Below are 13,742 nucleotides of genomic sequence, written 5' to 3'. Positions count from 1 at the left end.
CAATCGTGGCTTCCCCTCCACCACTATTATCCTCACCCGCATCTCCTCCATTTCCCATTCATTTGTCCTGGCTCCCTCCACCCCCAGGCACAACAAACATAGAATTCCCCTCCTCCTCACCTACCACCCAACCAGCCTCTGCATCCAACACATTATTTGCTGAAATTTCCAGCACTTACTAAAGGATCCCACCACCAGACACATTTTTCCTTCTCAGTTTTCCACAGGGACTGCTCCCTCCACGATTCCCTCATGCACTCATCCTTCCCCACGCATTGCACCTCCAGCACCTTACACCGTGCCTGCAGGAGATGCAACACTTGCGCCCACATCTCCTCTTGTACATAACACTTCTCTTGCACATCCAGACAACTTATTTACTGCATCCAGTACACCCTTTGTGACATTCTCTAAGTCGGAGAGACCGGTCGCAGACTGGGAGATCGCTTCGCTCAGCACCTCTGCACAATTTGCAGCCACAGCAACCTCCCAGTGGCCAACCATTTCAATTCTAAGTCACACTCCATGCTCACATGTCTGTCCATGCTCTTGTGTACTATCCTACCATGACCACCCGCAAATTGTAGGAACAACACCTTATTTTCAGACTGTGCATTAAACGCTCACTTTTTTTCCCCTTTTTTCAGTCTTTCCAGTTCTTCTACCCATCCAGCCATCCCTCCTCCCCCTCAATGCTGCTGTCCCCTCCCTCCTTTCTCTACCTATCATCTCCACTCTTTGGCCCAGACACCTGTGGGCATTTTCTCATATTTTGATGAAAGGCTCAAGCCTGAAACGTTGGTTTTTACCTTTGCTTTATAAAGGACACTGTTTTACCTGCTGAACTTCTCCAGCATTTTGTTTTTTTTATTGGTTTACTTATTGTTGGTCAAAGATCCCTCCAAGTGTCTGACAGTTAAAATTTCTCAAGATGTTCAGATTTCATATTTTCAGATTTCAGATTTATTGTCAGACATCACATACAACCCCGAGGTTCTTTTTTCCTGCAGGCGTGGCAAAATTACCACTAATTGGAGATGCAAAGAAACTGTACACAGCATCAATATGTAAACAAAGAACTGTAAACAGATAATGAATGTAAAACTGACTGCACAATACAGAGAGAACAAAAAGAAATTCAAGAAAGTGCACAAGAATCCTTAAATGAGTCTCTAATTAAGTTTGTCATTGAAGATATTGATGGTTGAGGGGTAGCAGCTGTTCCTGAACATGGTGGTGCGAGTCTTGTGGCACCTATACCTCTTTTCTGATGGCAGCATCGAGAACAGAGCACGTGCTAGGTGGTGTGGGTCTTCAATGAGTGCTACTGCTCTCCAACAGCAGCATTCCCTGTAGATGTTCTCAATAGCATGGAAGGTTTTGCCTGTGATGTCCTGGGCTGTGTCCACTACCTTTTGGAGGGCTTTACACTAGGGGCATTGGTGTCCCCAAACCAGACTGTGATTCAGCTGTTCTACACTTCTGTAGAAAGTTGTCAGGGTTTCTGGTGTCATATCAAACCACTGTAAAATCCTGAGGAAGTAGAGGTGCTGAAGTACTTTCTTCACAATGTCATTGGTGTGTTGAGTCCAGGAAAGATCCTCCAAGATAGTGACCCCCAAGAACTTAAATTTGTTCATCCTCTCCACCTCTGATCCCCCAATGATCAATGGATTGTATACCTCTTTCTGTTTGTTCATTGTGAATGCTCCGACAGGTGAAGATGTAGGTTAAGATTCACATCTTCATGTTCAGATCCCTCCACTCCACCTATATCCAGAATCTCATCCAGCTCCATAACCCTCTCAGTAGTTGCATGGATTAGTTGTTGCATTTGCTACCTGTGCACTAATGAAGATGATAGACAACTGAAATAAATCAATGGAATGGTTTGGTGGGCAACAAAGCAGAAAATAGAATTCAATCACAATGAGGTGTTGTGTTGTGTTTTGGGATGAAATAAAGCAAGGGATTTACAACACGTGGCAGAATAAAAAAACGTGGTTGAAGAGAGGAGGGAGTTCAGTCAATACCTGCCTTTCTGATGCTTTGAAGGAAAAGTGGTGAAGGTGAATCTTGTTATGATTCAAAGTGTGAAATACAAGACCAGACCAAAAGAAAATCCTAGTTGGGTTGCAGCAAGAATGGAATGTACAGTAATGACCTCCAAATTGCTGGAAGTATGGCAATATCAACAGAGAAGGTAGAGATTTGTCTTGATGTTTCCAGGATTGCAGAATTATAATGAGAGGCAACTGGCTAGCTTTTCAAGGATCTGATTTGGTTTACTATTAAGTCAAAGAAAACTTGCTGACTCATAGGTCTTGTAGAGGATCTGCAGATGCAGAGGATGAAGGCAAATGGGGTAGATGGATGGATTTTTGGTTTGTCATATGTTTTCTCCACTGCTTTTTATTTGGCCTCCAGTTACTCCTATCATAGAGACTTGAAGTGTTCAGTGCCTTCTGAATGCTTTGCTGACAGGTTAAGCACGTGCCAGGCTTCCCCATGAGTCAAGAGCCAGTTTAGCAGCAAGCACTTGTACTGCCAGTTGATTTGGCTGACGAAACAGTGATACATCTCAAGTGTTTGAGGTGCCCATTGTATGACCTCCCTGTCAAATACAGGTGGATCGGATCACATCTGCTTGATAGACTGCAATTCTATTGCCAGGAGCCAGAGCCTGCTCTGGTACACTGGATGCAGTGGTGGATTTTGTCATTGACGCCATCCAATATTGAGAGATGGTTTTAGAGATACGTGGCAGGATACTAAAAAGTGGTCTCATCATGAATTTTTATTATTGGGAGGAGGGAGGGGAAGCAGTGTCGTGCACAGAAGATTATTCAAGGAATTTTGTTTTCTGGATGCTTAGTGCTCAGAGAAAGAATCAACAATAAATTAGAGCTTAGTTTCTGATGATAGTCAGAGGTCACCTGGATACAGCAACTCAACGGCTATGGTTCAGGTGATCTTAGTTCTATAATAGAGGTGTTGACTTTATAGTTTCCAGTTCTCCATATGGATTAACTCCACTTCTGCAGGAAACTTACTGAAGGCAGAACTGAAAACATTAAGATTCAGAGTTGAAGTAATGACTTGACCTCAGTTTGCACTCCAGGAACATCTAGGTTGGATATATTGATGAGAATCATAGATAAATTGTTATTCTGGACCAAAGTTCTATGACAATTTTTTTTAAAAGGCAGATGAATTTGAGAAGGATCCTTCATAATCCCTTGAAGTCCAGTAATTATTGCCGCTCTGTACATTTTCCTTACATTAGTGCATGGAAAAGATCCTGTCCATAAGAGAAGTAGAAAAGAAAGATATTTTCCAGAACAGAATAACAATTTTCTCTCAATCTATTTAATTACCCATATTGTTTACAGGTATATATTAACAGCTGAGGTGTCTTAACCTGTGATGGTATAAAGCAAGCAATGGAAAGATAAGCTGGCCTTCTCAAAAGGCCTTCTTTTCACCATACATTTTCAGGTAGTTTGAGGTTCATCCACTTTGTCTATTGGGCATTACTCATGTCTTTCACCCCACACACAGTGGTCTTTAGCAATCTAGACACCCTGCTTGGGTTTGGCTCACTAAACTTTCATATCCGCACCTCCCTCCCTCTTTCACCAAGGTTTTCACCTAGATTCCTCCTTTTACAGATTTTCTCAGATTATACATGAGGTGGCTTGGAAACTTAAATACTTTAAAGGCATTAAAAGGTGCAAGTTGTTCTTAATTACAAAAGGGAGCTAGGTCTCAGCAAAGTTTACTATTAATTCCTGCAATAAAAGTGCTTATATTTGAGTTCTCATGTTGTTGCATCAGGAAATGAAATCAATTGAATGAGTATAACCATATAACCATAACCATATAACCATTTACGGAGCGGAAACAGGCCATGTTGGTCTTTTGAGTCCGCACCAGTTCACTGATTTTGTGTGCCCTCTTCAGGCATTGGTCCTGGTAGATCTTCATTCAATAACGATGGGCGAATTCAATGCAGGTGGAATAATAAATTTATTTGGTAGATGATGTTCTGTTTACCTCAGCAAATGATTTGACTTTGGAAAGTATATGTAGAAAGAGACTTAAATTGATTATGTCACCAAAGCAGTATGTTTTAAGTCACAATTCAAACTAACTGTGGATTTGTAATGGCCATCAGATTTCTGGGAGGACAAACTTTCTATCATTTTTCCCCATCCCACTTGCCAATTGGATCAATGTCCCATGCATAGTACTTGGACCAAGTGCATGAGGGGAGTACTGACCACCTGTCAGTTATCCACCCAAGATTTTCTGAATACTACCCTTGTATTATGCCTTCCCTAAATCCTCTCCCATTCATCCAATTTATTGCAGTTTTCCTCACATGATTCAAAAGGACAAAAGCACAGAACACCATCAGCCCTCAAAAATGATGATTCAATCAGTACAACATAACTAAAACCATTATAATGAATATCCAAAAACCAGAACAATTAATTTTTAAAAACTAGCTCAGAAGCAAAGTCTTTTCACTATATCCCACTATTCTTCACAATCAGAGATACAAATGACATTCATGCTAACCTTGTACTACAACAGCTTCTGGTACACTTAGAATAGGAGTTGGAGCAGTAAGTGTAACCGTGGCTGGTGCTGGCATTGTCGGTGTTGTCACCACTGGTGTAGGACTAGAAGTGGTAGGATTGGGCTGAATAACACTAACAGGTGTTCCTGTTGGTGATGTCAGGAGATGCTGGGAAGGATCTCTGTACATGCAAAGATCTATCATCCTCCCAAGTCCAGGGTGAGGCGGCTCAGATGATGTCAAACTTATATAAGTAGCCAGTAAGCTCTCACCAAGGCACGTCCACCTGAAATAAAAGAACATCCAGTGACAATGTTGCTGACAGAAATTCAAGTACTTTAAACTGTACAGTGATGCTCTGGAGTTGATTAGAATTGTATTAGAATACCTCAGTTCCCTTGTTGATTCCACCAATAAGAGACAGTGCTGAAGGGGTGGAGAAAAACAGTTGTTCATCCTACAATTTATCTTATATATCTACAGTATTTGTACTTGATGCATAAAGGGTGTGCGAAGGTAGGCATGTTCAGTGGTCTGGAGAAACACTGTTTCGTCTGGTTGTACACGTACAGTCACATGAAAATAACTTTGAATTTGATTTGCTTCATTTTCATAGATTTGTATTCACATGCTAGAATCAAAATAAAGAGTTTTGAAGTCCAAATCACAGCATGACTCAGAAACTACCATTTCCCTTTCCAAGCACAGTTTCCCAGGAGGCTTCAATATATTAAACCAGTAAGGAAGGGAGGTGGGAGGAGTTGATGTTCTTGCTCTAAAGATAATAAAAATAAATAAAATTGCAGACTTTTCAAGAATAACTGTCAAAGAGCAAGGTAAAGGTGAACACAAAACAAATTTAAAGCATGGTTAAAGTGGCCCATTAAATGAAGGAAAATGAACAATAACAGAAGTCCTATTAGCAGCCATTTATTGATCCACTATCCAATTGACACGTGGCGCACAGGGTAAGGAAGGAGTAACCTTCAAAGATGAAATTTGGAGAGTACAGAGTTTGTATGTTCCTGTCAGGATCAAAGGCAAGGTTATCAGGCAGAGGGAACCCTAGTTTTCAAGGGATATTGGGAATCTGGTTCAGAAGAAGAGAGGTTTATGGCAGGGATACACAGCATGGAGTGAATGAGGAACATAAAAATTGCAAGAAAAACCTCAAGAAAAAAATCAGGAAGGCAAAAAGGCACGAGGTTGCCTTGACTGACAATGTGAAGAAAAATCCTAAAGGTTTCTACGAGTACATGAAGAGCAAAAGAATTGTTAGGAACAAAATTTGTCCCCTTGAAGATCAGAGTGGTCGGTTTTGTATGGACCCAAAAGAGATGACGGGAGACATTGGTGAGGCCAAATTTGGAATATTGTGTGCAGTTTTGGTCACCCAACGACAGGAAAGATATCAGTAATATACTAAGAGTCCAGAGAAGATTTATTAGGATGTTGCCCAGACTTCAGGAACTGAGTTACAGGAAAAGGTTAAATAGGCTAGGACTTTATTCCCTGAAGCATAGAAGAATGAGGGGAGATTTGATAGAGGTATTTCAAATTATGAGAGGTACAGACAGAATAAATGTAGATAGGCTTTTTCCACTGAGGGAAAGTGAGATACAAACCAGAGAACATGGATAAAGAGTCAGAAGGGAAAAGTTTAAGGGGAACATGAGGGGAAGCTTCTCACACTGTAAGTGGTGGGAGTATAGAATGAGCTGCCAGTTTAAGTGATGAATGCAGGCTCCATTTTGATATTTAAGAGGAATTTGGACAGGTACATGGTTCGGAAAGATATGAAAAGCTATGAACTGAGTGCAGGTCGGTGGGACTAGTTTAAAAAAAAAATGGTTCAGCACATACTAGAAGGGCCAAAGGGGCCTGTTTCTGTGCAGTAATGTTCTATGGTTCTATCGCTCTGCTCTTATCAATCCTTTTATCCACCTCTTCAAAGAGATTCAATCAAATTCCACCAAAAGCCAATGCTGACTATACCTTATCGATTTTCACCTTTCCAAATGAAGATAGTTCAAGCTTATTATCCAGGTACCAAGGTGCAGCAAGAAACCTTTTTTTGCAAGCAGTCCAGCCAAATATCACATACATAATATAGGAAGGCAATACAGAATTGCAGTTACAGAGGGATATCAGTTTATACAGTGAAAAGGCCATATAATTTTATCATTTTGATGTTGTGGAATATGATAATAGCAGGAAACAGTCCTCTAATCTGGTATTGTATGATCCCACACTCATGAATCTGCTTCCCAACAGGAGGTTGAAGAGAACATAGCCATAGAGGAAGGAGTCTTTTAATATGTTCCCTGATGTTCCATAGCAGCAAGAGATACAGATGGAGACAATGGAGATGCGGGGGATATGTGTGATGGTCTGAGCAGCATTGACAAACTTTTGCAGTTTCTTGCCTGGACATTTCCCATCCCACACAGTGATGAATCCTGACAGGGTATTTTAAATGGTACATCTGCCAAAGTTAAGGGACATGTGATATGAAAAACGTCCTCAGACTTCTGAGAAAGTGATGGCCCTGATGCATTTTTTTAGCCATTGCATTGGCATGAATGGACTAGGACAGGTTACTGGATAAATTTAATCCTTGGAAATTAAAACTATCCATTATCTCCACCTCAGCACCATTGATGCAGACCAGGGAGTGAGCTCCACCTCTCTTACTGAAGTCTATGACCAGCTCCTTTGCCTTGCTGACATTGAGAGAGGTGGTTGTCCTGGCACCAAGCCACAAGTCTCTCCATCTCTCTTTTATATTCCAACACATCGTTGTTGGAGATCCTGCCTAAAATGGTGTTATTTGCAAATTTATCGATGGAATTGGAGTAGGGTTTGGCCATGCAGTCATGGGTGCACAGGGATACAGTAGTGGGGACTGAGTATACAGCTTTGCAACAACCTAGTTTTGAGGATAATTGAGGTGGAGATGTTGGCACCAGTCCACTGATTTCAGCCTTCAGGAAAAGAAATTGTGCATCCAACTACAGAGGCCAAGGTCACAGAGATTGGGATAGTTTGGGATCAATTCACATTATATTCCCAGGACTGGAGTCCTTGAGTTACAAGGACAGACTGGATAGTCTGGTTATTTTTACTGGAATGAAAGAAACTAAGGGGTGATCTTAATTGGGTTTATAAAATCACAAGGGGCATAGATAAGATGGATTGTTAAAGTCTTTATCCATACTTGGGGTAGCCCAAAGTTAGAGGAGAAAGATTTAAAGAGGCCCCAAGGGACAAAATTTTTCACATTCAGAATGGTGAGTATATGGACTGCCAGAGGAAGTGGAACATTTAAAAGACATTTGGACTCGTAATGGGTTAGAAATATTTGAGGATTATGGGCCAAATGGAGCTAGTTTGTGAGAACCAAGAGCACACTGGTTGGCATGGATATGTTGAGTCAAAAAGTCTGTTTACACTGCATAACTCTCATTCACAGAATGTTGACCATACAGAACAAAGCCATTCAGCCCATCAAACCCATGTCACCTGTCTATCAGCACAACTCTAATTCTACTGAAGACAAGATGCAGGGCCTCAATCAGTGGCATTCAACACCATCATACCAACAAGACTCATGACCCAGCTAAAGGGCCTGAGACTCTTCATCTCTTTGCAACTGACTTCTTCATTAGTAGAGCACAATCAGCGAGAATCAGCAACATCACCTCCTCTCTGACCAGCAACACAGGAACACCCCAGGATGCACAATTAATCTCTTACTCTATTAATTACATAGCCATGACAGCATAGACAGGATCAGCTCCAAATCAATTGACACCACTAATATAAAAAAAGGCAGCACTGCCAGAGCTGCTGTAACAGCACTGCCGCTGCTGTGGATACAGGAGAGCGGAGACATAGCGATGATCCAAAGAGTTCAGCTGCTTAGTCCCAATGCTGGTGGCTCTGCATAGGCATTAAATGGCCTGATAAAGGAGCCAATGGTGTTTTTAAATTAAAATCCTGCAACCACAGACTGAGGAGGTCTAGAAGGGGACATGAGAAGGCCTTGGTGAGCAGGATTAAGGAAAATCTCAAGGCATTCTACAAGTATGTGAAGAACAAGAGAAGTAGTTGTAAGAGGATAGGACCCAGGATAGGACCCACCAGGGGTAATAGTGGAAACGTGCATGAAGTCAGAGGAGTTAGCAAAAGTCCTTCATGAACACCTTGCTTCAGTATTCATCAGACAAAATTGTGAAGATGGCTTAAAGTGGACTAAAATGCCTGGGCATATTTACATTAAAAAAGAGAATGTATTGAAACTTTTGAAAAGTATGGTCACCAGGACCAGATGAGATTTACCCAAGGCTACTGTGGGAAACAAGGGAAGAAATTGCTGAGCCACTGGACAAGTATCAGAGGAGTCGAGGATTGCAAATGTTGTTTTTCAGTTCAAGAATGGAAGTAGAGGCAACCCAGGTAATTAAAGATCAATGAGTCTCACTTCGGTGGTGAGTAAGCAGTTGGAGGAGATCCTGAGAGACAGGATTTACAAGCATTTAAAAAAACAACTTGATTAGGGATACTCAGAATGGCTTCGACAGGGAAATGTAGTGCCTCCTGCGTCTGTCTGAATTCTTTTGAGGATGTAACAAAACACCTTGATGAGTGGAGCAATAGATGTAATGTACATGGATTTCAGTAAGGCATTTGATAAGGTTCCACATGCAAGGCTCATTCAGAAAAGAGGCATGGAATCAAAGGAGGCCTTGCTTTATAGATAAGAAATGGCTAGCCCAAAGAAGGCAGAAGGTAGTTGTGGGTGGTTCATGCTCTGCATGGAGGTCACTTGCACAGGGATCACTTCTGGGACTTCTTCTCTTGTGGTTTTTATAAAATGACCTGGATGAGGAAGTAGAAGGGTGGGAGAGCAAGTTTGCAACTGACACAAATATTGGTAGTGTTTTGGATAGTATGGAGGGTTGAGAGCATCAAATCACCAGTGTGGCATGAGGCTTAAAAATATTTTAGTGGGGCATAGGAATATTTTGGGAAATAATTAAAAAGTTGGTTTGAAAAAATAAACTCGTTATGTTGGTATGAAAGATGTGACTTGGCAACATTGTTAGTACAATACAATTGTGGTGACTTCCAAGTAAAATCACTGTTCTTTTTATTTTCATAAAATGTGTTTTTGCTCATCTGATGTTTCTCCATTGTTTCTCTTATTTTAACTATTGTTATCCTTGGTTAAAATTATAATTATATTTTTTTCTGACCAATCTTATTATCATCCATTCCAAATTATCTCAACAATCATGGCTCCTTTACCTTTTCAGGTCAGTCGTGAGTGAGACCAGTATCTGTCTGTATTTTTGTGCACTAGAGTATTGATGGGTGTTGGGGTCCACTCCAGGCGCCAGCCTGAGAGGGACGCCAAAAAAATTTTTAAAAACAGGGACCCTAAAATGTAAAGCATGAGGCTAGCACAGTTTTGATGCATTCTCTGCAAGAAAAAATGTCAGAAACCACACTAGTGTCATTTTTCATTTTTTTGAGAGTCAGTATTCTTCCTTTGATTCGATCATTACTTTTATCACATTTTTCAATTCTAAGACAAAATAAAATATTGATTAATCTGTTTCAGGGAGCTCGCGCTGTTGTATATTCAAAATGAGCACACCAAGCGAGCAAAATTTTCATCAATATTCCATGGAGTACTTGAAGTTTGGGTTTATACCTGCTGTACACAATGAACGTGCACCTTTTTGCCTATTATGCCAACAGACTTTGACAAAAAAAAAATCAATGAAACCAGGCCATCTTGAAGCTCATTTGAGGTTAAAACATCCTAATCATGTCACTTCAAAATTGGAATATTTTAAATCACTGAAAGAGAAGTTTGAAAATAGATTTTTTTTTAAATCACTTCATTACTCGCTGTGCAAACTACAGCCCTGAATCATACCGTTGAAGCTAGCTATGAAATTTCTCTGCTGATAGCAAAACATGGGAAGAATCATATGATTGGGTAGAAACTGATTAAACCCGCAATATCATTGTTTCCCAAAACAGTTCTGTAAAAGGATGACAAAGATGTCAGAGCAATGCCATTGAGTAATAGTACTGTCTGGAATAGAATAATGACATGGGTCAAGATGTTGAAAAACAGTGTGTTGAGAAGTTGAAATCACGAAACTGAATCATCCAACTGGATGAATCTAGCATATGAGACAGTAAGGCTCTGTTATTGGCACATGTGAGATATATCGATCAAGAAGTGTTTCAAGAAGAGATGTTTTAAGAATCATTAAGAACAACCACTACTGTCGTTGATATCTACAGCAAGCTCAGAAATTATTTGGATGAAAATGAAATACCAAAAGGAAACATTATATCTTGTGTGACAGAGTATTTAGAGGTGGTTTGGGAGTAATTGTTGGAGCAGCTTGCACACACACATTTCAAAACAGAGTTGTTGCAGGACTTTTGCAGAATGCTTTTTGATGAGGAGCAACAAAGTAGCACCATTCAGCAGCTTGCTTTGGAAAGCATGTGATTTTTGCAGGCAAAGGGAGAACAGTTTTGCTCTCAGAGAGGGAGGGTGTGAAACAGAGAGAGAGGAGACAGAAATCAGTTCCAGAAGGACAAGCTGGCAAACTGTGGAAGGCTGCCTGGTCAAAGGAGAAGACTGGCAGACTGAAAGGTGACCTGAAAGAAAGAGGATCATCTGGAGAACCCTGAAGGGGGCAAGTTTCGTCAGCAAGGCTGATTGATAAGAAATCAGTTGCGGATGTCCTGGAACAAAAGGAATCTCTCTCCGAAAACTAGCAAGAACCCTCCTAAGTGGTAACCATTTGCCTGTTAAGCACCAAAGACTGGTGAACTTTGTTAATACTAACCTCTGTGCACAGTACAAGAATGGCCTGCAACCAGTGAGATTGGACTGTGATCCAAAGAACTTTTCTAATCTTAAATATACATTACACACACCTGTGCTTAGTATTAGAGGGGGGATTAAGTAGGTTAGGTAGGTTAAGTAAGTAGGTTAAGTAACAAGTTAAAGTTTAATTCTGTTTTCTTGTTCAAATATAATTAAAAACAACTTTTGTTTCAGTAACCCTGTGTTGTGGGGCATATCCATTGCTGCTGGTTTTTGGGGTCCTCTGGACTCCGTAACACTTGTGCTGCAGTTGGTGCACCTGCTATGATGGGTAAAAAAAACAGGATGTTTAAAACTAATGAAGGATGAAAATCCAAACATGTTGTTTGTGCATTGTGTTATCCACCAAAAAAACAGTTGCCAAGAAAGTTTCCCCTGTTCTACATGAGATACTGCATTGTGATCAAGCATATCAATGCCATCAAAGCTAATGCCAAACATGAATGGCTGTTTAAGCAGTTTTGTGTCGATAAAAATACAGAACATGTGAGGTTATTGTTTCACACTGAAGTAAGGTGGTTTTCAAAGTGAAACTGCTTCAAAAAGGTTTATGGAACGGTTTGATCTTCCTCAGCGAGTTTTTGAAGGACGGACCTGAAATGAAGAAGCTCTTGCTAACAACAAATGGCAAAGCTTATGTGAATTTCCTGATGGACATTTTTGAGAAACTAAGTACATTGAACAAATAACTCCAAGTAGCAAATATGACACTCATTGATGCAAAAACAAAGATATCTGGATTCATGACACTTGTAGAATTATGCCAAAGGAATATTTCTGCAAGAAATTTCAGTCAATTCTATCGGTTGAGTAAGTGTGAGGTAACTAATGCTGCTACAAATGTCAATGTTGACCATTTGAAAATGTTGGTTACCAACTTCAATGATAGATTTTGTGATTTAAAGACAAAGGATTTTCCCTTTTGGTTAACTCAGCCATTGTTGGTGGATTTGTCTGAATTTCCAGTGCAATACCAAGAGGAGTTATCAGAGTTGCAACATGATGAAAACTCTGTTCAAAGTAAAAAGAACCATGATGTGTCTGTCAAACAAAATCAAAAAGAAATACCCAAATTCGACTACTTCATAAAGGAACTTTTGATACATTTTCCATAGTCTTATTTAATAGAATGTGGCTTCAGTGCTGAAAGTGATTTGCTACAAGAGAAACCGACTGGAAATTACAAAACACGGGAATTTAAGGTTGAAGCTAACAAAATTAGTCCTTCAAATAAAAAAAATCTGCAGCCAGCATCAGGGATGAGGTTCCCACTGAAGTGAAGTCAATTGTTGAATGTGTGTTTGAGATGGTTGACATATTGAAGTAGAAATTGAATATGAAATACGGGTTCCAATGTATTCACGACCCTTAATTGCATTGAAATCCACAAGGTAAAAGATTTAATGAAAACTTCTTTTGAATATGTAACTTTTTTCTGCTAATGATGGGGCAAACAATTTTTTGAAAAATTAAAGTGGGGCCTAGGACAAATAAGGTTGAGAACCACTGTTATAGAGGGACAGAAATAGGATGCAGATCCAGGCTGAGAAGCAGTAGATGGTGTTTAACCCAGAAAAGTGTGGAGGTCCATTTCAATAGGTCAAATTTGAGAGCAGAATACAATGTTAATGTTAGGACTGAGTCGTGTGGACGAACAGAGATCTTGGGGTCAGTGTCAATAAGACACTCATAGCTGCTACATAGGCAGATCGCACTCCACAGCCATAAAGTAATTTTGCAGCTTTTCAAGACCCCTTATGAGGATAGATTTTTTTGTCCTTTAATGACAGAAGACAAAGGGTGACGTGATAGAGGTGTACAAGAGGCTCTTTCCCAGGCCTGAAATTATAACACGAGGGGGCATAGTTTTAAGGTGCTTGAGAGCAAGTACAGATGCAAACATGGAACGTGCTTCTGGCAACAGATTCCAACAATATGCTGCATTGAAAAGTCTTTCCTTGTGATACTCTTAATTTCATTCTTTTTATTTAGTCCTTGACCCCTCCCATGCAAACAGCTTCTCACTATCCATTCTAGCCAGATCTCCTTTAGATGTCCCTCAGTTTTCTCTTCAAAGAAATCAGTATCAATCTATGCTTGCAATTGTCATCCCTTTTCCAAGAAACTATTCCTGTCAATTGTTGGGAGGCGCAATTAGCACAACACTATTATAGTGCCGGCAACCTGGGTAACCGTACACTTCCTGTAAAGTGGTGACCAAAAGTGAACACTTAT

The 13,742-nt window shown here is 40.2% G+C and overlaps 2 protein-coding genes across 21 annotated transcripts in view; one reads left to right on the top strand and one right to left on the bottom strand.

Moving 5' to 3' along the window:
- Positions 1–13,742, top strand: part of patz1 (POZ/BTB and AT hook containing zinc finger 1) — a 749,193-nt gene that overhangs the window by 447,411 nt on the left and 288,040 nt on the right. The gene's annotated exons all lie outside the window — the stretch shown is intronic.
- LOC138761246 (calcineurin-binding protein cabin-1-like) overlaps positions 1–13,742 on the bottom strand; it is a 449,064-nt gene that overhangs the window by 389,091 nt on the left and 46,231 nt on the right. For all 12 annotated transcript variants that reach the window (XM_069933059.1, XM_069933061.1, XM_069933058.1 and 9 more), the window contains one exon: positions 4,585–4,871. In XM_069933059.1, the coding sequence (XP_069789160.1) occupies positions 4,585–4,871 (287 nt within the window). The remainder of the gene's footprint in view (positions 1–4,584; positions 4,872–13,742) is intronic.

Source organism: Narcine bancroftii, chromosome 4 (genome assembly GCF_036971445.1).
Source record: "Narcine bancroftii isolate sNarBan1 chromosome 4, sNarBan1.hap1, whole genome shotgun sequence".
Classification (NCBI taxonomy): Eukaryota; Metazoa; Chordata; class Chondrichthyes; order Torpediniformes; family Narcinidae; genus Narcine; species Narcine bancroftii.
The sequence above is the reverse complement of the archived record's forward strand: the minus strand, read 5'-3'. Positions and strand labels throughout refer to the sequence as shown.